The sequence below is a fragment of the Gymnodraco acuticeps genome, unplaced genomic scaffold, assembly GCF_902827175.1.
Source record: "Gymnodraco acuticeps unplaced genomic scaffold, fGymAcu1.1, whole genome shotgun sequence".
Lineage (NCBI taxonomy): Eukaryota > Metazoa > Chordata > Actinopteri > Perciformes > Bathydraconidae > Gymnodraco > Gymnodraco acuticeps.
Genome location: NW_022990836.1, coordinates 472,501 through 495,879, shown reverse-complemented (window position 1 = coordinate 495,879; position 23,379 = coordinate 472,501). Strand labels below are relative to the sequence as shown.

Sequence of the window (23,379 nt, the reverse complement as noted above, 5' to 3'; positions counted from 1 at the left end):
TAGGCAGAGGTACATCTGGTTCGTTGTGGTGGATGCGGGTGAAGGGCCTATTGTCTACTCTACGCCTATCTCATAATTAAATCGCCGCTGCTTGCCTCTACTTTCGTATTCCTCAATAACTCCTCACTAAAATAACACGGCTTCAATATCATTATAGACATGAATACTTCGGAAATAAAATATATCTAAAACCGGTCGTTTGTTACCTAACTACATCTTGTGTCACCACACAAAGCTACAGTATAGTCTTGGGCCATGCGGTCTTTCACAGAGATTATGAAATAAAACAGGAAGTCAGCTGGATCGTTATTAGCGTCACCAACTACTCTAAGCCTCATTGGTGGACCGTTGAGGAAAGACTCCAAGACTCGACATCTGATTGGCTGTTTTTCCGGATATATATACAGGCCGGACAGCAGTCAGTCTTTCCTTTCCCCTCTCATACCGGCAAGGACAAGTCACCGTTGTCCATTCCAACACACAAGTAATCTACGGTTCAACAATTCGGTAAGTTACTCTGAGATTTGCAAACAATATGTTTGAGTTATATTCAACGAAATGTTCCTGGGTTGCTTCAATTTAGTTAACTGACGATAGCGATAGCATTTTGCTAATGCTTACTCGCCCTCGGCAATGTTAACGTTATTTAATGCCATACGACATGTATTGCGGTTGTTTGATTACTATTGCCAAGTATAACGCATTTGGACGTATATACATGTAGATAAGTCTACTTCTAAGGGATGTAGAGGCTGAATGCACGGGCATTGGCATAGCTAACCTTAGCTTCTTAGCCGAGCAGAAATGGTGGGGGCAGGGATTCTGAGACGTTCCAGAATGTTCTCGGAACAAACGGTGTCAAGCTAGCAAACTTGATCGTACTTCCGGTTTCTTTCCCCTTCCCAAAAATCAAGTCCTTGTATCACGATGCATATATTATTAATTGTTTGTTGGCCCTCTTTTAATCAGCTCACCCTTTTCTAAAGTATTTGTTCGCCTTATAGGGTAATTTCGTTTTATTCGCTTGAATATTTTAAAGTTGCCCTTTCCATTTCCGGTCTCAACTCTGTCCTAACGGTTGTGCACTTGACGCATTGTCACATGGCTGGGACTATCGAAATGATTGTAAATGAATGGCGAAACGTTAATGAATATTATATATAATTTTGTTCAAGATAATGCAGAAGGATAACATTGTCCATTTGTGACTAAAACATTTAATTCAGCCAACATTGAGTTTGACTAGTGTTCATTGTGAACCTTCTATAGTCTCCCACACGTCTCTGTCTTTTTTTAAAACTATTCCCCAAGGGACAATTTTTCTTTAAGTTTGTCGCAGTGAAGTTATGACTGATTGCCTTTCTCTGCAAATGATCATGTTCTATCTGGTATTTGTGTCATTGGTGAAAATTCTTCTCTTTAATCTAAGGTTAACCAATATTTGTCCTTTTTTCTGTAGGAAATATGTCTAAGGGACCAGCAGTTGGTATCGACCTTGGGACCACCTACTCCTGTGTTGGTGTGTTCCAGCATGGCAAAGTTGAAATCATTGCCAACGACCAGGGTAACAGGACCACACCCAGCTATGTGGCCTTCACAGATTCTGAGAGGCTGATTGGAGATGCAGCCAAGAATCAAGTGGCCATGAACCCCACCAACACAGTTTTTGGTAAAAAAACTAATTTGTTTCGAATGGTGTGGTTGTCATGTTTTAAAAGAAATAAATCCTCTTCATCGAATAGTCAGATTTTGCACATATATCCTACCCTGATCATAAAATGACTTCTATTGAAATGAAACAAGAATAACTAAAGACATAATATTTTGTATAGTCTTTAAATAAAGCACTTCCTCACTGTGATGACGATTCTTCCTGCCATTCGTAGTTTCCACCAGAGGTTGAAAGACCAAAGATGGCACAAACCTTCCTTGGATGTCTGAGTGATCTTAATGGAAGCTTGCATTAGAGCCGGTGTAATGTCTTTATTTTGTGAAACTAATGACAAGCTCTTTTGCAGATGCTAAACGACTGATCGGTCGCAGGTTTGACGATGCAGTTGTGCAGTCCGACATGAAGCACTGGCCCTTTAATGTCATCAATGACAACACTCGCCCCAAGCTTCAAGTTGAGTACAAAGGCGAGTCAAAGTCCTTCTACCCAGAGGAGGTCTCGTCTATGGTGCTTACTAAGATGAAGGAGATTGCTGAAGCCTACCTCGGAAAGGTATGTAATTTGTCATAGCCTAGGAAATTACCTGCAAGCTATGATGTACAATATGCTAACATTTCTCTTGTTTAGACTGTCAACAATGCCGTGATCACAGTACCTGCCTACTTCAACGACTCCCAGCGCCAGGCCACTAAGGATGCAGGCACAATCTCCGGCCTTAACGTTCTGCGTATCATCAACGAACCAACTGCCGCTGCCATCGCCTATGGGTTGGACAAGAAGGTAAAAAACGTAACTATAACTATTTTGATTTTCCTACGGTCTTGATTATCAGCGTTATACTGGAATGATGTCTAATGTGTACGAGTTCATTCAGGAAGCCTCTTACACAATAAATGTTAATACTAATTTCAGGTTGGGGCTGAAAGGAACGTCCTCATCTTCGATCTTGGTGGTGGCACCTTTGATGTATCCATCTTGACCATTGAGGATGGAATCTTTGAGGTCAAATCTACTGCTGGAGATACACATCTTGGTGGGGAAGATTTCGACAATCGCATGGTCAACCACTTCATTGCTGAGTTCAAGAGAAAGTACAAGAAAGACATCAGCGACAACAAAAGAGCTGTCCGCCGTCTGCGCACAGCTTGTGAGCGGGCAAAGCGCACCCTGTCTTCCAGCACCCAGGCCAGCATAGAAATCGACTCTCTGTACGAGGGAGTTGATTTCTACACCTCAATCACCAGGGCTCGTTTCGAGGAGCTGAATGCTGACCTCTTCCGTGGCACCTTGGACCCCGTGGAGAAGTCGCTCCGTGATGCCAAGATGGACAAAGGGCAGATCCATGACATTGTGTTGGTTGGTGGCTCAACCCGTATCCCCAAGATTCAGAAGCTGCTCCAAGATTTCTTCAATGGAAAGGAGCTCAACAAGAGCATCAATCCAGATGAAGCTGTGGCTTACGGGGCTGGTAAGTGTCACACCATTGTATTCCCATCTAAGCTGCATTGTGAGAGCAACACAACTGTAGCAGTTGGATGTCATGGGCATTAATGACATAAACATGATTTTTCTAACCGTCTCTTTGTTTCCTCCTTTAAGCTGTCCAGGCTGCCATCCTGTCTGGTGACAAGTCTGAGAATGTCCAGGACTTGTTGCTTCTGGATGTCACCCCTCTCTCCCTGGGTATTGAGACCGCTGGAGGTGTCATGACTGTCCTGATCAAAAGAAACACAACCATTCCAACCAAGCAGACTCAGACCTTCACAACCTACTCTGACAACCAGCCTGGTGTGCTCATCCAAGTAAGCGCAACACCAGTCATTCACATACAAAATTTCGCAGTGATGACGATTATTCCTGCCATTCGTAGTTTCCACCTGAGGTTGCAAGACCAAAGATGGCACAAACCTTCCTTGGATGTCTGAGCGAAATAAAGTTAACTGTACTACTTAAAGATTCTGTACTTAACCCTTCATGCTTCAAACAGGTTTATGAAGGTGAGCGTGCTATGACCAGGGACAACAACCTGCTGGGCAAGTTTGAGCTGACGGGCATCCCGCCTGCTCCCCGTGGTGTTCCCCAGATTGAGGTGACATTTGATATTGATGCCAATGGCATCATGAATGTTTCTGCGGTCGACAAGAGCACTGGCAAGGAGAACAAGATCACCATCACCAATGACAAGGGTGAGTTTCAGATTTTTATATTTTTACTCTTAACATTATCTCAAATGTTCCCCGTCAAACATTTTTGACAATTTGCAATTTACTCCCAGGGCGACTCAGCAAAGAGGACATTGAACGCATGGTCCAGGAAGCTGAGAAGTACAAGGCAGAGGATGACTCCCAGCGTGACAAGGTCTCTTCCAAGAATGGCCTTGAGTCATATGCTTTCAACATGAAATCAACCGTGGAGGATGAAAAACTTGCTGGTAAGATCAGTGAGGACGACAAGCAGAAGATTCTGGACAAGTGCAATGAGGTCATCAGCTGGCTAGACAAGAATCAGGTATTTATTCTATCTTTTGGAGTCTTTTAGCCACAATATGAATTGGTATTAAAACGCTAACATTTGTTTTTTTGTTGCAGACTGCCGAGAAGGAGGAGTATGAACATCAACAGAAGGAACTGGAGAAGGTGTGCAACCCCATCATCACCAAGCTGTACCAGGGTGCTGGTGGAATGCCCGGTGGAATGCCAGAGGGTATGCCTGGTGGTTTCCCTGGAGCTGGTGGTGCTGCACCCGGCAGCGGTGGGTCCTCCGGCCCCACCATCGAGGAGGTCGACTAAACACTCCTCGCTTCCGCTCCAACTTCTCTCCTGAGATGTTTTCTAAGAAAGTAACCCTCTTATAGCAAAAGTTACAACAAGCTAAAGAGTGCAATTGAACAAAAAACTGGGTTCAGGGATCACACTTATTAGATGGTTTGCGACACAACTGGGAACAACTTGTAGTTTGAACAAGCAGTCAGATCACATGTCTGGTAAAGTGTTTTGTATACAAGGATGTCACTGCCTTGATAATAAAAACAAATCTTAACCCTTTGCCTGATCTCTTCTTGGCTTTATGTTAATGTAGTTTAATTTAGCCAATGGCTGCACTATTATTGCGTAGTGAAAAGTTTAACTAGACTTTTGTCTTCTCACTACTTTTTGCACTAAAGCAAAAGAACAGTTTTATTTCCAGCGATAGGAGAGTTAAGGGGGGGGATCATTTGATATGTTGGTACCTTGGACTGAGCTGTTTGTAAAGGGTAACTGAAGTCACACCATGTCCACTTGGTTATAGTGCCATCTGCTGGTTTATGCTGTCTTCCATCACAGCTGCATTTCAGGGACATGCCGTTACCGTCCTAGTGATCAACAAAGTGTTGACATGAAGCTTCAAATCATGGCCACAAAGTGTAAGACTAAGCTCTCCCACTGTGTCACAGCCATCTTGTGTTTTCATGGAGCTGTGTCCTATGATGGCATTTAGCCAGTGTGAATGCTCAAATATAAATCTCACTCGTGCGTCACTGACTTAATGGTGTTCAAAAACTCACTACTTTTTTTTCCTCACCAGGCTTTTTCATGCTATTGTCCACAGCTCTAAAGAGTAACCTACACTGAGTTCTATATTAACACTAAAGGCACATTCTCATTACACAGGACAAAACAATACCTCATATTCATCTGCTGTGCCTATGAAAGTTCCATCAAGTTATAAAATGACCTGATTTATCAGAATTAATGGCGCAATTTGTTTCAGAGACTGTTAAATGTATAGGTTTTTTGTATTGGGGCAGTTTTCAGCAACAGATTAATAGAAACTTTCCTGACAAATTAATTCTCCACAAGGATTAAAAGTTAAAGGATACATCAACGTTTTACAACTGTCAAGTCGTCCTGAACTTCTATTCGGTGGCTATTTCCTGGTTCAAAATTGCGTCAAATATAATTTACATTTAATCTAATCGCCGAAATAATCTGCGGTCGCGAGCTGTTATGTGCCATCATGACGCGCATGGTGTTATGTTTTAATATATGAAGCGCGAGCTGTGTGCTCGAGTCTTCCTGCCTGTCGGCTGAACTCTGCTGCTCCGCGATGAGGGTCTAAATACAGCAGCTACATTACCTATGTTCGTTAACTGTGCGGTCCGGAGTCACTGTGGCACAGACTGGACCGCTGGTAAACAGCTGTTAGAATGGGCCGTTCAGGTGTTCAGAGCAGAGCGTGATGTGAACTGAAACGTTTTTCTGTCGCAATATTATCGTATAATAATAATATAATATATATAATAATAGAAATCGTTGAGCTAACTAGCATACATTGTCACTATCTGCTAACGTTAGCTTTAGCCTTCGTTTTCTAATAGTTTTTTTTTCATAGGCTATAAACAGAGGTGGTATAAGTATAGATCTTGTACTAGAGAACAAGTAGAAGTACTCAGATCTTGTACTTTATTAAAAGTAGAACTACTCAGATATTGTCAGCCTACTAGAGAAAAAGTAGAAGTACTCAGATATTGTACTGGAGTAAAAGTAGAAGTACACAGATATTGTACTTTAGTAAAAGTAGAAGTACTCAGAGATTGTACTTGAGTAAAAGTAGAAGTACTCAGATCTTGTACTTGAGTAATAGTAGAAGTACTCAGATCTTGTACTTTATTAAAAGTAGAACTACTCAGATATTGTCAGCCTACTAGAGAAAAAGTAGAAGTACTCAGATATTGTACTGGAGTAAAAGTAGAAGTACACAGATATTGTACTTTAGTAAAAGTAGAAGTACTCAGAGATTGTACTTGAGTAAAAGTAGAAGTACTCAGATCTTGTACTTGAGTAATAGTAGAAGTACTCAGATCTTGTACTTGAGTAATAGTAGAAGTACTCAGATCTTGTACTTGAGTTCCAGAGTGTAGGAATACTCTGTTACAGTAAAAGTACTGCATTCAAAATGTTCCTCAAGTAAAAGTAGAAAAGTATTATCATCAAAATATAGTAAAAGTAGTCATTGTGCAGATTGGTCCATTTCAGAATAATATATATGATATGTTTTACATTACATTACATTACATTTAGCTGACGCTTTTATCCAAAGCGACTTACAATAAGTGCGTTCGACCAACAAGATACAAACTTGAAGAAAACAGAATCATAAAGTACATCAGGTTTCATAGAGCAAGAACATTTCAAGTGCTACTCAACTGGCTTTAGATAAGCCAGTCCTTTATTAGTATATAAGTGCTTTGTTAATAGTTCTAACGCTCGAAGTGGAGTCGAAAGAGATGAGTTTTCAGTCTCTGCCGGAAGGTGTGTAAGCTATCTGCTGTCCTGATGTCAACGGGGAGCTCATTCCACCATCTTGGAGCCAGGACAGCAAACCCACGTGTTTCTGCTGATGGGAACTTGGGTCCCCCTCGCAGCGAGGGTGCAGCGAGTCGTTTGGCTGATGCAGAGCGTAGTGCACGCGCTGGGGTGTACGGTTTTATAATGATTGATCATGAAAGTGTTCTCAAAGCTGGTAAAGGTGCAGCTAGTTTGAATGGCTTTGTATACTGCAGGGTAGCTGGTGGATTTACTCCAGGTGGAACTAAAGTCTGATTTAACACTTGATTATATTTCACATCATTCATCCACATCTGTAAAGTAACTAAAGGTATTAAATACATGCAGTGGCGTAAAGGTACACCATGTACCTCTGAACTGTAGAGGAGAAGAAGAACAAAGTAGCAAAACATTGAAATACTTAAATAAAGTACAAGTATCTCAAAATTGTACCCCCGTATAGTACTTGTTGAGTTGATGAACTTAGTTACTTAACACCAGTGGCTATACAGATAGAAAGACTAAGCCTTGCACAGAGGCATGAAAATAGATTTTCAAAATGCTCAACAGTGCTGCCAAAATGATAAACTGACTGCACAATTAAAATAAATGCTTTTATATATTTCTATTAGATGTGACTCTTTAGCGTTTCTGTTATTATTACCTGCTGCTTTAGTTGTTCTGACTGCTAACATCCTCTATTCCTCATTTTAAAGCCGATATTCCGTGGGGTCGGGGGGCTCGGGTCCTTGTCACTTTTTTCATACCTGATGACTTTGCCTCCCTGACTACAGTTGCTTTAGCGTGTAGAAGCTAGTAAGCCTACTATTTGATTTGTTTTAGATAGGCACTACATGTTTCATATCCTTGCTGACCTTATTTTCCTGTTCCATGTTAAAATAAACCCTTTTCAGTGCTACCGCTGAGAAAGAGTAATATTTTTCGGTCATGGAAAATTAGGTAAAGATCATGGAGAAGTCATTGAAAAGTCATTGGAAATCATTGGTGAAAAAGTGTTTGAACCCTGAACATACTAAGTAGTTTGAAAGTGAATGTCCGTAGAAGGTGTCAGGGTTATTAATCTTGGATGTGTCCTAACTCCAGGATTATTGGGAGTGACCTGGGGGTAATTGTGTTTTAAATATGGTCCATAATAATCAAACCAATGATTCATAACCAGAAAACAGAGGTTCTTGACTGACTCGGTACTCAAATGAAAAAATCTGCAAAACGGTTATTTTTAGAATATCTCTCTTGCTGTTTGGAAGGAACTCCCCATACACCTATGAGATGAATACATTTGTTTCAATAACATTTTCACAGGTTTACAGAAATGTGCCCTTTGGCCTCGTTAAATTCTGTGTCATTCAAATCTGACTGGTATAGAACAGTTTTTACAATGATATTTGACGCACTTTTTTGTACAGGTTACACTGAATCAGTCAAATTGTGAAAGAAGAGCGGTACCACAAAAGCTTCATTGTTGCAAATGCTCTCATGCATTTTCCAACATTAGTGACAGACTTCAAAAATCACTGTAAAACATCCCTCCATCTTGGTTCAACCTATGGGTTCAACCAGCCCCTGGCCAATGGGCTGCTGGTTGTGTATTCCTACTGGAAAGACTCCAATGGAACAGAGACCCCATTTGCATTTACACTTATTTTGGTTGTTGCGATCTGTCAGCCATGAAGTGAAGTAGTAATGTGTGGCCTCTTATAGCTAGTTCAAAAAGGTCTGAGATTTATGAGGAGCACTTGAATGCACCATGTGTGCGACAGCGTTTCTAGAGTTCTGACATAAACGTCCCGTTTAAAGCTGTGAAATGTATACATGGATGATTGACATACTCCTGCTTTAAAGCTACATCCTGCTGCCATCATTCCCATCACAGGTGACCTGTCACCTACTACGGTATGTTGATGTAAATGAAAGTCCTTCCATGACGTCTGAGCTTTTATAAGGAGCACTTGAATGCACCATGTGTGCGTTGGCGTTTCTATGGTTACTGTTGTGTGGAGTTGTGACAGGAAAACAGGTAAGTTCACTCCTTTCCTCTCTTTAGCACTGTTAACTCCAGAAATGCAACTCGTATTTTTATTTCTGTTGGTTTGAACTGAGCTTCCTCTGGTTGAATCTAAACGCTACAGGATATCTGCTCAGAGCAGACGGCTGCTGGGTTTTATTCGATCTTAGCTATCGTTATGAAATACGTGACAGACATAACGTGTTCCACAAACACCATCCCTAGTGATCCTTTCTTTTTGAGTTTGAAAGCTTTACTTGGAGGAAATAATACACCTGTCTCTGTCTCTGCTCCACTCAAAAACATTGTTAGCTTGAATTTAGCCCCGTTAACACAATGTTACAATGACATACCCAATCAGTTTGAATGATACTTCATAGGAAGAGCGGAGTGTATCAGAGGAAAACACACATCCATGCAGACATTTGGCAGGTCTAATCACAAAGCTGATCCTGAGTCAGCTCTGCAGGTCATCATCATTTATTTGATGTCTTTAATGCTTTGATAGAACGGAGCCATGGTTAGTGTTAGAATTGCATACATATAAAACGTTGTGCAATGTACACGCAAATGCAAAATACCCTCCCTGTTTGTTTATTTACAATTGCCATACAGGTCTCTTAATTCTAGGTCACTTTTAAAAAGAAAACAAATATCTTGCTCCTTTTTTACCATGGTGTACTTATCTGCTATTTAGCTTTTTACTTATGATGTAATGTAATTCATGCTATTTGAACATTAGATCATATTCACTTTGCATACATAGCATCACATTCATCTTTTAATATGTAGGTCTATTCTCCTCCCTTTATCTGCTGTTGTAATAAGGTACATTTCCCCGTTGCGGGACAAATAAAGGAAGTCTGGTTCTGATAAAGGTTAAAACCTCATATCTCTTGCTTGGCTGCAGAAAAGAAGCTGTATTGCTCATCTTTGTCTTGTCAAACAACTCATCTGAACATTATGAAGTGTGAGATGAATACAAAAACCCTGCCAGTATCCATACACTTGATACAGTGCTGACACAATGTAAGTGCAGACATTCAGGCCCTTTGTGAGCTGTCAGAAAGGGGGCATACTGTAGTATCTGAGACACACTTTCTGTTGAATGTATACATGAATGCTCAACATACCTCCTTTTACAAACTAATGTTCATCTTGTACAATAAAGATATGTTTGTATTTGTTTTTTAGTTGCAGTGTTACCAGCCTGCTGCAACGGTCGTCAATATAGAGGATCCATTCTTCACAAAGCACGCTGTCCACCTACAACAGAACATGGATAAAGACCTGAAAAATGAACCGACATCTCAAGGGTGGAAGACGGAGCAAGAGAAGCTTCCTGCTCCGAGACAGCAGTGGGACTCAGTGGAGTCGGACACTTACCAGCAGCAGATACACCACCTAAACAAAAACACACTGCCTCAAAAGAAAAAGGATGACAGCTTACAGGAGGGTGAAGATGCAAGTGATGATGAAGCTCGAGGTCTTCTAGTTGTTGATAGTCTTGACGTAGCAGCAAAGCACCGTGCCAAAAGCAGCCCTACCCGGACACAGACTGAGTATTTGGACACGCAAACAAATGAAAGAGGAGGAACAAGGTAAGGTTACTCGAGTTCTGTTTGTCTGTTGCATTGATAATGGTATTCAAAGTAAGATCAGAGAATGTACAAACACTCTACATCAGCTAGTTGTGATTAAGAGTGTTGGTTCTGTTCAGAATTTTACTCTTTCTTAATGAAGAAATATTTTCTCTGGAAGGAGCCTCGAAGATGTTTACATGAAAATCGCATGTTTTGTCCTCGTTGGGGGACATGACATGTCGCCGCAAAATGCTGTCCCATTTGTCCTTACACCATCTAAACCCCTTTCCTTTTCTCACTCAAGCATCTGAAAATACCTGAACAGTTCCAAAGACAGGGTGGTGTGTGACCCGGGGTCCCTTACACTCTTGTCTGGACTGGAAAACAAAATCAAAGTGTATTTTTGGGGAAAAGATGTTACAACAGTTTTCTACCCATTTCATTTTTATTTTATTGGTTCCAAATCTAGTACACTAGAGTGTAATTATATATGTAATGTTTAGCGTTTCAACCCTGTTCAAATCGCCATTATTAAGGGAAATAAATAAAGCTTCCAAACTTTTGAAATGACAAATGTGATTGCTATGGAATACCTGGTTGTGGCCTTTCAATGGATTCATTGACGTAAGAGAAATAAAGAATGAACTTCAAGTAACTCTTGAATACATGTGACTATTAGTTTAGCAGTATGTCCAGTAGATGGCATTAATGTATGTATTTGCACAATTGCCTAAAACAATCAAAAAACAACAACCTCAGACTTGATTTATTGGTGAACAAATATATATAAATAAATAACCTTTTGTTGTGTTTTCATCACATATGTGGCCTTCTATCAACGCGCCATTATAAGCTATTTACCATGATGAGGTTTGTTCCTGACCTTGTTCAAATTGCCCATTGAACTGGACCGTCACTTTCACTGTCTGTGACACATTCATTGAAATTAAGCAGATAATAGTGCTGCTGGAATACAGCAAGGAGAATGGAGGCGGCAATCAAACCTTTTACTTTCAAACAGAACATGGATGATAAAAGATAAATAACCCTCATTCTTCACTTAACAATGAAGTGGTGTCAGTTATTTAATGAGATGCAGCCATCAATGGCACATTGTAGTGAGAATGGCCTAATTCAGGTGCTTTCAGAATAACACCTTTCATGTGAGCTAAATTAGATTTTTGTTTTGTTTGGGTGGATCACAATAAGTGGTCACTCGTGGTCCATTAACAGGGATCATTGTGGCTTCTCTCTTTTGAATGAGCAGAGGGAGAACAACACCACATCTGTTTCTGCACTCTTGTTAAACCGTACTGCTGTTTCCACTACTCCCTCCTGCAGACCCAGAATGATAGTCATCTCCCTCTGAAAAGGGGCATTCTGCATTTTCCCATCATTAACCCACGCAGACTGATGTCCACCAAGTGTGGGTTCGCAAGTACATTGTTTCAGGGTAAAATGAGCATGACAAATTCTCACAAAAGGCTCCATTTCATCGAGCATAAGCAGGGGAACAGTCCTATTGGCATCACCGTGTTCTCATAGTCCTCGCTGCTGCCCACTCAAAGCGGTAAGCCTTCTCACACATTGCCATTGCATAGTTTAAACCCAATGGAAATTCCCTTTTGTAGTAAAATATATCCTATTAAAGCAACTCCATTCATCCATCTTAACTATATTCTACACCTATCATTCGAAAAATTGCGAAGGGATGTTTGAGTATAGTTCGTATGGCTAGTTTTTTCATTTTCCTATTCAGTGTTTGTCACAATATTTCAATAGCTTTTGTATTTAGGTGTCAGTATCTTGGGCAAGAAATATCAGGCTGCGGTGTTCCTTCAGTGTGGGAGGCATCGCGTCCAGCTGCATGTCGTCAATAATGCATTCTCCAACTTGTTTGAGTCATTAGAGAGACATCCCTTACCCTTTTGGCCTCATCCATGTGAAGGGCCCTACACCTAGGCAACCCCCCCCCCCGACGCACAACATAACGGCAGGAGAATTAGGCTCCCCTCGTCCTCCCAGTAAGCACAACAAAGAGGCTCTCTGCTATTTATTTTAATGAGATCTTTTCATCACCATCAGAAAGAGCATTTTAGCCTGCAATTTTCAAGCCATTTCATAAGCTGAAAATTGCCGTTTGTGACCCATTCCCCCGCTAGTAGCTCTCAAATACACTGTCATTAGTGAGTCCGGAGGTGAAAACATGAAAATGATCTGTAAATACAGGCACCTAATCCCCCTCATCTGTTTCAATTTCACAAGTCTCTGATAAGGCGTAGCGCTCTTTGTTTGAGGACATCATCATTCTAATAATGGTCTAATGTCTCTTGTTCCTTTGACCTCTAAGTAAAGGCCGATGTGAATGTGGAACACTTCCTTTGGATGTGGAAATGTCATTAATAAAGCTGCGTAACAAGAATTAAATCAATTACTGATAATAGGATGAGACTACCAGACATATATTTAGTTTGATATCTCCTATCTGCCTATTTCATACAGCTCAGCAATAGAGCTGTTACATATGATACACATATAAGTTTTAGGCTTGTTGTATTGCACATGAGATCATTTTTAATATTGTCATTCCCTTAACCCTGCAGCCAGCAGCCCACCCAGGATTCCTATTCTGACCTACGCTATGACCCCAACTGGAGGACCAACCTGAGGGGAGCCGGCTGCTTCGATGACAGTCCACATATTTCTGTTGAGGAATATTATCAAGCTCCTAAAGAGAAATCCAGTCAGTCATGTTGTGACAGACAAGGACTTGTAATGAAAGGAGGATACAGATACATCGTCAACTCATGTCCAGCTGTTGCAGTGACTCCTCATCTGGCTTGTGATGAGTCTGAGCCGTACTGCCTACACCCACAAAACGCTCCCCACCATGAGTTACAACCTCCATCACCTGAGGCGGACCATTCAAAGCCACCCTGTGGCAAAAATACACTGAAAGGATTCAGAAGGAAAAGTGTAAATAGTTGTGACAATGCAGGGGAAAATAGAAGGTCAACTGAGCTCACCAAGGATGCTACGTATATCCAGAGTAAGGCCTACCTCCTGCAGGAACTGAGAAGCACACAAGGAGGAACAACTCAAATACAGCAAACTAGCACTTCCAAATATCCAAAGGTTTCATTGAACAAAAAGCTAGAAAGTCTTGCAGAGGACATCGTGGAACGCAACAAAATGACCCTGGGGCGCAACAGCTCCAAACGTGGCTCCTATGTGAGTGTTCATGCACTTAAGCAGGAGAGGCCTCATAAAGTCAATAAGGTTTGTATAATCCCATCAATAATGTCTGCTAATGGTACAAATTACGGAATGACAGTTAGATCTTTGATATGTGATAAAAAAACAACAACAATACATTTTCCGCTCTGTAATAGGCTGCAGTTCCAGCAGCAGCCACCAGGAGCTGCCCTAGCACTGACCATGGCTCCCGGGCTGCCCAGCTATTGCTACACTAACAGGATTTCAGATTGGCTCTCACTGGGGATAGACTACCGACAAATATTGGAATACACTTTATTTTGAGTGTGTGGGGCTTGTTTGCTGATCAACTATCTATTGGACTTACTGCTTTTCTCCAGCGTAGGTTGTTTGTTTTGGAACTGAAGGAAGCAGATTCTGGTTGTAGTAGGCTAATTATTGAGGTATGCTTTTGGCAAGTGTGTGGTGTTTCATATTTTTAAGACATGCATTGCTTTGTATTAGCAAATTAACCTGATGTGATAGTGATGATTGTGCTTTGGTATTTATGACAATGACTTAATCCATTGAACTCGGCTATACTAACAGTTTTAAACACTTAGGTGATCAGTAGTCAAGTGTCAGTATATTACTCTTTGAATCAATGGGCGATTGCTTCAACGCATCTCTTTTTCCTGGGCTGAATATAGAGCAATATTGTTTTTTCCCTTCTGCATGAACCAATGATATGCTCATTTAGTATTATCATTGCTTTCTATATGCCTTTTATAGTCATCTCAGACAACTAAGAGAATATTGTATGATGTTTGCCCTGACCCAGTCTGGAAAATTAATTTGGCAGAGGAGCATAGCTGTTTTTATCTGCCTTCTTCTTCACCATATGAAAAGAACCATGTCTGGCTATGCAGTGCTTATTATGAGTTGATGTGTACAACATCAGAGACGCATGGTTACCAATAGGCTCTTAGACATCCCTGCACCTGGCACAGTGGCATAATTGGTCGGGATGGCCTGCATTCCCCATTTGTTGGGCCACAAGACTGTTTGCTTCCTATAATACCCCCAACCATCTGAGCCCCAGCCCTTCACAATGTCTCATATCATCACCATTTACATAGTCAAGAGCCGTTAGCTTTGTGCAATGGTAAACAGAGCCAGAGCCTTTCCCTCTCTGGACCCCTTGTGTTTTGTCATTTCCCTCTGAATTTGCTTATTAGTTTTCCATCGCCCTGTGTCCCCTAAGATGTGTCTTACTTAATGGGGGACACAGGGCACAAAAGAAGGGGCATTCATTTACACGTATCTATTTCCTGTTTCAAGATAGGATTCATCATTGTGTTGGGTTTTTCAAAGCAACATTATTTTGCATAAACAAAACTGAAAAGGCTTTAAGAAATGTTAAACCATATTTTAGAAGCAGAATAAAAAAATATAATAATAATGTCAGTAAAAGCTGCAGTTCATTGAAGCATTGAGACGACATACAGGTCCTCACATTAAACATCCAATAGGTCTACAGAGGCACAGTTTCCACTCTGCTCATAGATTAGAGTTTTGAATATATTGGTTTATTTTCACACACACTAAATGAAATATTAAAAATTGAAGTAGACAAATATGATTTTTTCTTCAGTATTGGGAGATAAAATATTAAAGGTCAGAAAAACTTGTAATAACTATGATACACATCTTCTATAACAAAGCGTGTTGTGCTTCCTCCCGCCTTCTCTGTCCAAAGCTCCTCACAAAAGAAAGAAACAGTCGGTACACAAATGGCATCAGTCTTACAAATCAAGCTTTTCACAAATCAGTCCAGAAAAGTCAGTCGTTACGTGGGCCTTTTAAAACTCCCCATTTGGTCTTTTAAAGAGTGCGGCCATCTGACGGCAACTGATAATTAGACGTGTTATTAAATGTACACAATTTCCTAATGCAGCAAATGTTTAGCTGGGCCAAGTGGGAGAGTGGCAGCAGCAATGATTGGCTTCATCGGGGCCCGGGCCTCCTTTGATAAAGACAGAAGTAGCAGATCAATCTTCTGCTATTGCACTCACCCCTTAGAGTCCCTACTCCTCTCGCAGGCCCTCACTTCAAAGCCAGGGCAACATAATGTACAATCTTTTAATAGCTTTAGACCAAAGCTCTGGGGAGCTCTCTGCCACTGTATACCCTGCCTCAGTCTAAACACCTAATCAAGATTACCTGGGCCGGCCACAATAGCAGCTAAATGCAATTCAAGATCTACAGCCCCTTTGAAGTCTTCATTGGGAAAAGCAGATGTTTCCCGGGTACAGGAGGTAATACAGCTTGCTGCAATTGGCAGACTTTGTTGTGACATCGTCTCACAGAGAGGCAATTACGAGCCTCCCAATTTAGTAAAAAAGATATTACACAGCTTACCATGCTCAAAATGCAATACAGGCTTGATCATTTGCTCCAACTGATTGGGATGTTTGTAATGGGTGACAAAAGGCAGGGGGAATAGGTGTGTGTGTGTGTGTGTGCGTGTGTGTGTGTGTGCGTGTGTGCCTGCGTGCGTGCATGTGTGTGTGTGTGTGTGTGTGTGTGTGTGTGTGTGTACACTGCTGGACATACAGAAGTCACTGACACCTGTTTCTGATCTTCCAACACTGCCTATTCTTATTGGTCATCTGTTCAGCATGTATAACAGTATTTCTGTCATTTCTAAAAAACATTCTTCCATTTTATTGGTCAGTTCATGTATGGTTCAGTTAATAACCCAAAGCAAACCAATGTACCTGAAAGCTAGAGAAAAGGACCACACAGCTTCAATGATGAAACAGCATATGGTCCTGGAGGTTTGTCTGACAGTGCCCTGAATCCTTGCCAGTATAACAGTAACATGTCAGCGTATTATACACATTCACAAACACACTTATTGATGGATATGGTACAACTGGATCCACTCACTCTTTGTGACCTTCACCTATTCAAGCTCACAGAATTGGTGGCATTCAGTGAAAAAGTCTTCAGCCTGTCAATACCATTGATCCACTCAGATGGTCCTCTGCCGCTGAGGGGAGCCCTGAAGTTAACTAAATGATTTTCATTACAGCATTAGCAGAACACATTCTCATGGCTCAAATGGGTACATTAGGAACAACTGAAACAGGAAAATCGACGTAATATGATGTGGTGGAATAAGACAGGCACTGATAGTAATGGATGCAGTATTGATACCCCTGAGTAGCTGTTGTTGTGTATGTTTTAATTGGCCTTCCCAAAGGCTTTAGTTTCTAGTGTATATCTTTTATTTCAACATTTTCAGTATCAGTATTTAGCTTTCTCCTTCTGATCCGTCTAAAAGTGCTTAAGGAGTCAGCTAGCAGAGTAAATCAGGTTTAGGAACATCTTGGTCCTCTCCCTTGGTGAACATGTGAGCCCAGTGTAATGTGAACATGTAGTAAAACAATGGCCACGTAGCTGCTGCACAGCTGAGACACCATCACTTATGCTTTTAATTTCCTTTAGGTAATGTGCACACAATCATCGGTGCTGTTTCTGCACTAGGGTTTGCCAGAGATGATTTAAATAAAAAGAAAATAGGAGTCTGAGTAAAAAAGGAGAAGATTGGAGGAGCGTTATTATTTTGAGCACTTGAGCAGCCACCTTGACGCTGCCAAGCAGATGAGAATACATATTTTCCCTCTGGAATGGGCAAAGCTGATGTTTGCTAAATCAGTGGCATTAGATGCATGAGACACTCGCTCACAGGCCTCCTGCTAAATCATTTGGTGGGATCATGTGAAGGACAGCTCCAGCCCTTGTTACACTGGGAGAGAATTCAGCCTCTTATCCAGAGCTCATGTGTGTCTGCTGTTGTTTTGGGTGTGAGTGGTTGGTTCATGCTTTGTGCTCAACTCCATTTCAAAGCAAGAAGAAAACACCTAAGATCTTGAAAAAGCTACACTTTGCATGTTGGCATATCTTACAGAAAGGCAGAGGATTTAAAAAATCTAGATCCACAGCAGCAGTCTTTGAATATGAAAAGGCAGATTTAGTGGAGTGCTGTTGTGTAGTGTTTTGATGCGCGTCGCTTTGCCCTTCACAGCTCAGCACTCACCAAAGTCTGGCTGGGATTTTGCAGCTTTTCTATAGAACCGCTGATCCAAATAACATTACACTCAGCACTGCTCTCTTCCTGGTGCACGGCAAAACACATGCCGTGTGTGTGATCATCAAAACTCAGATAAACACACATATACAAACACGCAGACAACTGTCATTGTGTTATTATATTTACAAGGCAAGGCAATTTTATTTACTTAGCACCTGTCAACACAAGGCAATTCAAAGTGCTTTACGAAATGAAAGACATTAAGAGCATTAAGAAATAGAGCAGCGGAAACACATTTTAAGATAATAAAAAAACACAAAACAAGCTCATATAGAATAAGACAGGTATAAAACACATGAATACAAGTTACAGTGCAGTGTAAGATATGAATAGTTCATTAAAAAGCAGCGGCAAAAATAACAGTTTTTTTGCTTTTGTTCAAACACAGTGTTTTATGAAAGTGTGAAAGTGACTATCTGTTATTTTCTATGTAGAATGGAGGATAAACATGCTATATGCTGGGCCACCCATGCTAACTAAGTCTTTAAATCAGTCTTGTCTATATCAGTACCTTTTTGCTCTGACATTCTACATCAATGAACATTTTTTAATTCTCAAACTGTTAATCCTATTATAACCCCAGTTCACCCAGATCAGTGAAGAAAAGAAAACCCAGCGGGAAGAATACCCCAACCCTCAGCAGCGGCAGCAGCAGCCCCCCCCTGCCCCGGGGGTCACAGCTGAGTGGGGGGACTGTCTGAGCTCAACACTGGCCACACCAGCCTCTGTAACTCAGCCAAATCCTCAGAAGACATCTTCCTCACAGCCTCTGCTGCCCAGCATCCACCTCAACATCCACCTCAACACTTCCCATCTCCATCCTTTTATCCAGCGGGGTGGCCAGGATGACATCATCCATTTGACACCTCCTCACTGGCGCCCCCCATCTGAAGTTGGACTTGCCTTTTTCCCTGGATGTCAACAAACGAATCACCACCGAATCCTGAAGAGTAGTCCTGAACAATGGCAAAGGTGAGCCTTTTATATAAGTATACATCTTTTTTCTGACCAAGATTAGAAAGATATTGCATTTGAAGTATCCTATTGGAGAAATGCTGCACCAAATAATAGCCTTCATATAAAGAAATACAGATAATAATGGACACATTAAAGCAAACACAACAGTGAACTGACATCCCAAATGAAAGCATAATGGTTTATGAAAAAGACTGCAAGCACTGAGGCAAGTACAACAATGAAAAGGAATAAGAATGTGTAATACGTACAATTATATAAAAGGGAAAATACATTTTTGTTTAGTAGTCTATTACAATGGAAACTTCGTTTTTATCCACCAATTACTTTGCGTTCCAGGACAACTGCATTACAGTGGCCCCTATCCTGTGAAGGGGAGCATCACAAGTGTCCAACTGAGGCCCACACTAAGCCGTTTCCACAAAACCTCCCCGGGACCCCCAACACTCTGTCCCCAGTCTCAGGCCTCGCAGTGCTGCCCCCTATAAGAGAGTCGATGACAGGGAGAGAGCCTGAGCCGAGCCCCGAGAACACAGAGTCTCACACTGACGGATACAGGAAGCTCAGGACCAGAGCAACGTACAAGGTGTGTGTGTGTGTGTGTGTGTGTGTGTGTGTGTGTGTGTGTGTGTGTGTGTGTGTGTGTGTGTGTGTGTGTGATCTTCATATGTGCCCTGAAAGGAGGGATAATGACTGTTCAAAGGTTTGATTCCTTGTCTTTTTGTATGCCATCTAATCTGGGATGCCACCTATGAAAAGGATTTGTATAATTGTCTGAAATACATGCATTTTAAAACTGTGTTAAAAAAAGGCTCAAGGTCCACATACTCATAACATACTGAATAATTGCGTTCCAGTTAGAAAAATAAGATCTCATTATGCAGTTAACAAAAGTGACACATGAATTCTTCAGTGGAGTGGTATTCCCCTTTAATCCCACGTACACAAGAGGTTACACAAATAAATGCCTCTTTGAAGTCCCAAATAATCCCATCAGCTGTCTCATGCAGGGACAGCTTAATCCAGCAGGAGTGTTCTGGTGAGTAAGGCACAAAACATCAGGTTAATTGTCTAGTTCCACTAAGCTCCACTTAATTGCTATAAGATGATGACTATATAAACCACAAGGCTGCAGGCTCTGAAAAGCCGTTTAAAGATGTGTTAGAGGATAAGGTGATTAGAAGCAAGAGAGACTGAGGCACAGGGCCACTAAAGATGCCCATTTGCATTTAATGATTTGGCTGTTTGTATTCCCCCTCTCTGGTTTGCCAGGCTGAGATATTTACATATTTAAATACAGGTGACTGTCATTGTCATAAAAACAATTGTCCACGATTAAAACTCACCTCAGCATTGATGCAAACTGACTGAAAACAGAATGTTGATATTTCATAGCTCTTTTTGCTTTCATTTTGTCAGTGTCTTCACACACAAAGCCTGTGTGATCTCTGTGTGTGCAGAGATAGTACCAGGTCTGCACATGGCTGGACATGTTCTCAGTGAATGATACACTTCTTACACAAAATGTCCCCAACAGGGACACACAGAAATGAACACAGACGATTGATTATGTATGATGTATATAGTGTGTCATATTTATTGTTACAATAACTAACAATTGAGTTAAGTAGACCCCAGCAAGGCCGCCGAGTGCTCCGAGTGGTATTCATACTGGAGCCTTCACAGGTTCACCTGTGGTGCCCAACACCACTCATCCCCTGACCTCCCCTCTCTCCCACCATGTTAGCCATCATGTCTGACGAGATTACTGACTCAATTTGCTAAGCAGTCTTGCTGTAGTGCCCCGGCATGAAAGCAGATGAGCGTGACTTAGGGGTTCTAGAAGGGAAGGGGGCTTGGAAAGAAAGAGACCCTGTTGTGTCCATGGCCGACGGAGAGCAAATTGAAATCCCCCCTCTGAAAAGCAGCCAGTAAAATCTGGAATGATTAGCTCTATGTTGTCTGGGACAGCTTGTGGATTGCACACACACACCACACACACACACACCACACACACACACACACACACACACACACACACACACACACCACACACACACACACAACACACACACACACACACACACACACGACACACACACACCACACACACACACACCACCACACACACACGACACACACATCACACACACACACACACACACACACACACACACACACACACACATCACACACACACACACACACACACACACACACACACACACCACACACACACACACACACACACACACACACACACACACACACACATACACACACACACACACACACACACACCACACACACACACACACACACAACACACACACACACACACACACACGCACACACACATCATCATCATCATCATCACCACCAACTGCTGCGAATGAAGGGGAATACAGTTGTTGTCTTTGTGTCTCCCCTATCAACCAAACACTGTTGCACACACACTAATGTGAAGTACTAATATGTTTCTGGTTTATTTGAAATAATAGTTGATTTAGTATCACCAAGACAACCACTATCTTTAAACTCCACTGTAGAGACACACATTTATCCTAATCCACAGAAGAAGACATCAACACATGTTTTTGATTAGCTGATCTTACTGAACTACAATGTGAAAGCAACGATCCATGTGTCATCACTTTAGCGTTCAAATACAATTAAACAATACTCTAAAGAAGCATGTCTCTGTAGGGCTCTACTTGGCTCTGTGGAGCTTTGAGCTAAATGCTAACACCATCATTGCAGAAGTCACAGTGATGGCAGTATATTAAGTCAAGACGGTGTATGACGTTGCTGCGCTGTGTGCATTTTTACATGTGTGTTTTACACTTTTACGGCCAAGAACAGGCGTGAACCAAAGTGTGGCTGGGTGGACTGGGTTTTTTCAGCTTTCTACAGAACTGCTGAATCAAATAACTTAAAGCACCACTCTCCTTTGAGTCCTCAGCTCGAACACCCCACTTTACGTAAGTTGGTCCTATTGGCCAGATAATAGTATGATGAGGAAAAGACCAAGTGACAACGTGGTTATTATACATCGGAGATATTTCACATATGTGCAAACTTTGGTCTGTTGGTGCCGCTAGATGGATTACTCAGAGGTTGTTATAAGTAGTGTCACAAGTCATTAGGATCCTTCTCTATCGGTACTAAATTGTATGACCCCAATCCAATCGTTTTTAAGACATTTCAACTAAATTGTCATCTGCATGGTGGCAGGAGGTCATTATAGTGGGCTTCCTCGTCTGGGGATGTTGAATGTCTGTACCAAATAACATGGCAATCCATTCAATGGTTCAATATTTCAGTCTGGACTGCATCGCCATCTTTGAGCCACGTGACGTCACAAGTGTGGCTGAAAGCATAAACAGTCTCCGGGTATGATGTGTATGGCGTGAAACAATCAGTCTCGATCACTATGTGATCTTCTAAATGCATCATGAGAGACGTCAAAGCTGGTCATAATTGAAGTCAGGATTTTATTTTTGGCCCATTGTGCCGTTTTGACCGCCATCAAAGCAAATGGAGTTCAGTTCAACAAAATTCATCTCCAAATGAAGTATTCAAAAGCTTCACTGTTTGACACAGATTCAAGCGATACTCTCTCTCCCTCTCTCAGGCATACAGTCTTAAAGACTACAAGCAGCTGAAGTCAGATATACATCTGCGAGGCCTGGGCCCTGACTACACAGCAGCTGAACAGACAGTAAGTATTAGCAGGGATTCATTTACATCCTTTTCAAACATTACTTATTCCCATCACATAAAGAAAAGTTTACCGCAGATATATTTCAGATATATAACTACAATAATTTGTAGAATTGACAGAGCAAGAGAAACAGTACTTGTTCCAGAAGTAGCTGACAAGCAGGGAGATGCACATCTGCCTCTGTTGCCTCCATTTCAGATGTCTGCTGTATCAGGATCCACATGTAACCATTTGATCAGAGGACAAGAAATAAATGATGACAGAAGAACTAAATACAAAAGCTCTCTTACGTCTCTTAAGTTATCATTTGCTGTGAAGCCATATTACCTTGAGGAGTGACTCGCAGATAGGATTTCGTTTGGACAAACATGTTCAGCTGTCCCCAAACGAATGTCCAAAGTGTCATCGTGTATCCACTAACCCTCTTCCTATGGTCCGAGTTCATCCTTTAAAGGCTCCCATGCTGTTTCACAGATAAAATGACATTTACAAAGCAAATGAGAACACTCCTAAGAAGGTAAGTGCTCTGGGCTGTGATGTATCTGTTGTTAATCCTCTGTTGTAAAAAGTGAGCATGTTTGACCAATTTCCACAAGATTGAGTCCTGGGCATCTCCAGGTCGGAGCCTATTAGTGAGTGATATGTGTAAATGTTGATCGGCCCGCTGAAAGGTATTGTTGGGCTACGTGGAGAGGCTCTGCCGGGGGGAGCACAAAGAGAAGAGCCTTAAGAGAGAACT

At 41.5% G+C, this 23,379-nt stretch overlaps 2 protein-coding genes and 2 non-coding genes across 7 annotated transcripts in view; all 4 read left to right on the top strand.

Annotated features, from left to right (window-relative positions):
• The first annotated feature begins 330 nt into the window (after positions 1 to 330).
• On the top strand, positions 331 to 4,716 carry hspa8 (heat shock protein 8). Of its 2 annotated transcripts, none has more exons than XM_034232942.1 (9): positions 331 to 507; positions 1,460 to 1,669; positions 2,019 to 2,224; positions 2,300 to 2,452; positions 2,585 to 3,140; positions 3,272 to 3,474; positions 3,660 to 3,858; positions 3,948 to 4,180; positions 4,261 to 4,716. In XM_034232942.1, the coding sequence occupies exons 2-9, from the start codon at positions 1,465 to 1,467 to the stop codon at positions 4,459 to 4,461; spliced, it is 1,956 nt and encodes a 651-aa protein (XP_034088833.1). In that variant the 5' UTR covers positions 331 to 507; positions 1,460 to 1,464; the 3' UTR covers positions 4,462 to 4,716. The 2 variants fall into 2 exon arrangements, with proteins under 2 accessions (XP_034088833.1, XP_034088832.1); XM_034232941.1 differs by having other exon boundaries at positions 2,300 to 2,461.
• Positions 1,853 to 1,945, top strand: LOC117557226. The gene has a single exon (XR_004570679.1). It is a non-coding gene; the product is annotated as a small nucleolar RNA SNORD14 (small nucleolar RNA).
• LOC117557225 lies at positions 3,509 to 3,601 on the top strand. The gene has a single exon (XR_004570678.1). It is a non-coding gene; the product is annotated as a small nucleolar RNA SNORD14 (small nucleolar RNA).
• Positions 4,717 to 8,759: 4,043 nt separating the features above from the next.
• The window catches only part of jhy (junctional cadherin complex regulator), a 16,841-nt gene continuing 2,221 nt past the window's right edge, over positions 8,760 to 23,379 (top strand). The window contains exons 1-6 of one of the 3 annotated variants that reach the window (XR_004570675.1): positions 8,760 to 8,892; positions 10,199 to 10,605; positions 13,191 to 13,866; positions 18,525 to 18,913; positions 19,256 to 19,502; positions 22,551 to 23,379. The exon at positions 22,551 to 23,379 is cut by the window's right edge and continues 172 nt beyond it. Coding sequence is in view for 1 of the 3 variants with exons in the window: in XM_034232931.1 (XP_034088822.1) it covers positions 8,960 to 9,016; positions 10,199 to 10,605; positions 13,191 to 13,866; positions 18,525 to 18,913; positions 19,256 to 19,502; positions 22,551 to 22,637 (1,863 nt within the window). In the remaining 2 variants the exon portion in view is untranslated. The other 2 variants (XR_004570674.1, XM_034232931.1) reach the window with 2 other exon arrangements.

What these genes read in the sequence shown, in the direction of transcription:
- hspa8 (XM_034232941.1), top strand. Translation starts at nt 1,465, where the DNA reads ATGTCTAAGGGACCAGCAGTTGGTATCGACCTTGGGACCACCTACTCC. An exon ending in TGGACAAGAAGGTAAAAAAC is followed by an intron (nt 2,462 to 2,584) that starts GTAACTATAACT and finishes TACTAATTTCAG; the next exon opens with GTTGGGGCTGAAAGGAACGT. An exon ending in GCTGGCTAGACAAGAATCAG is followed by an intron (nt 4,181 to 4,260) that starts GTATTTATTCTA and finishes TTTTTGTTGCAG; the next exon opens with ACTGCCGAGAAGGAGGAGTA.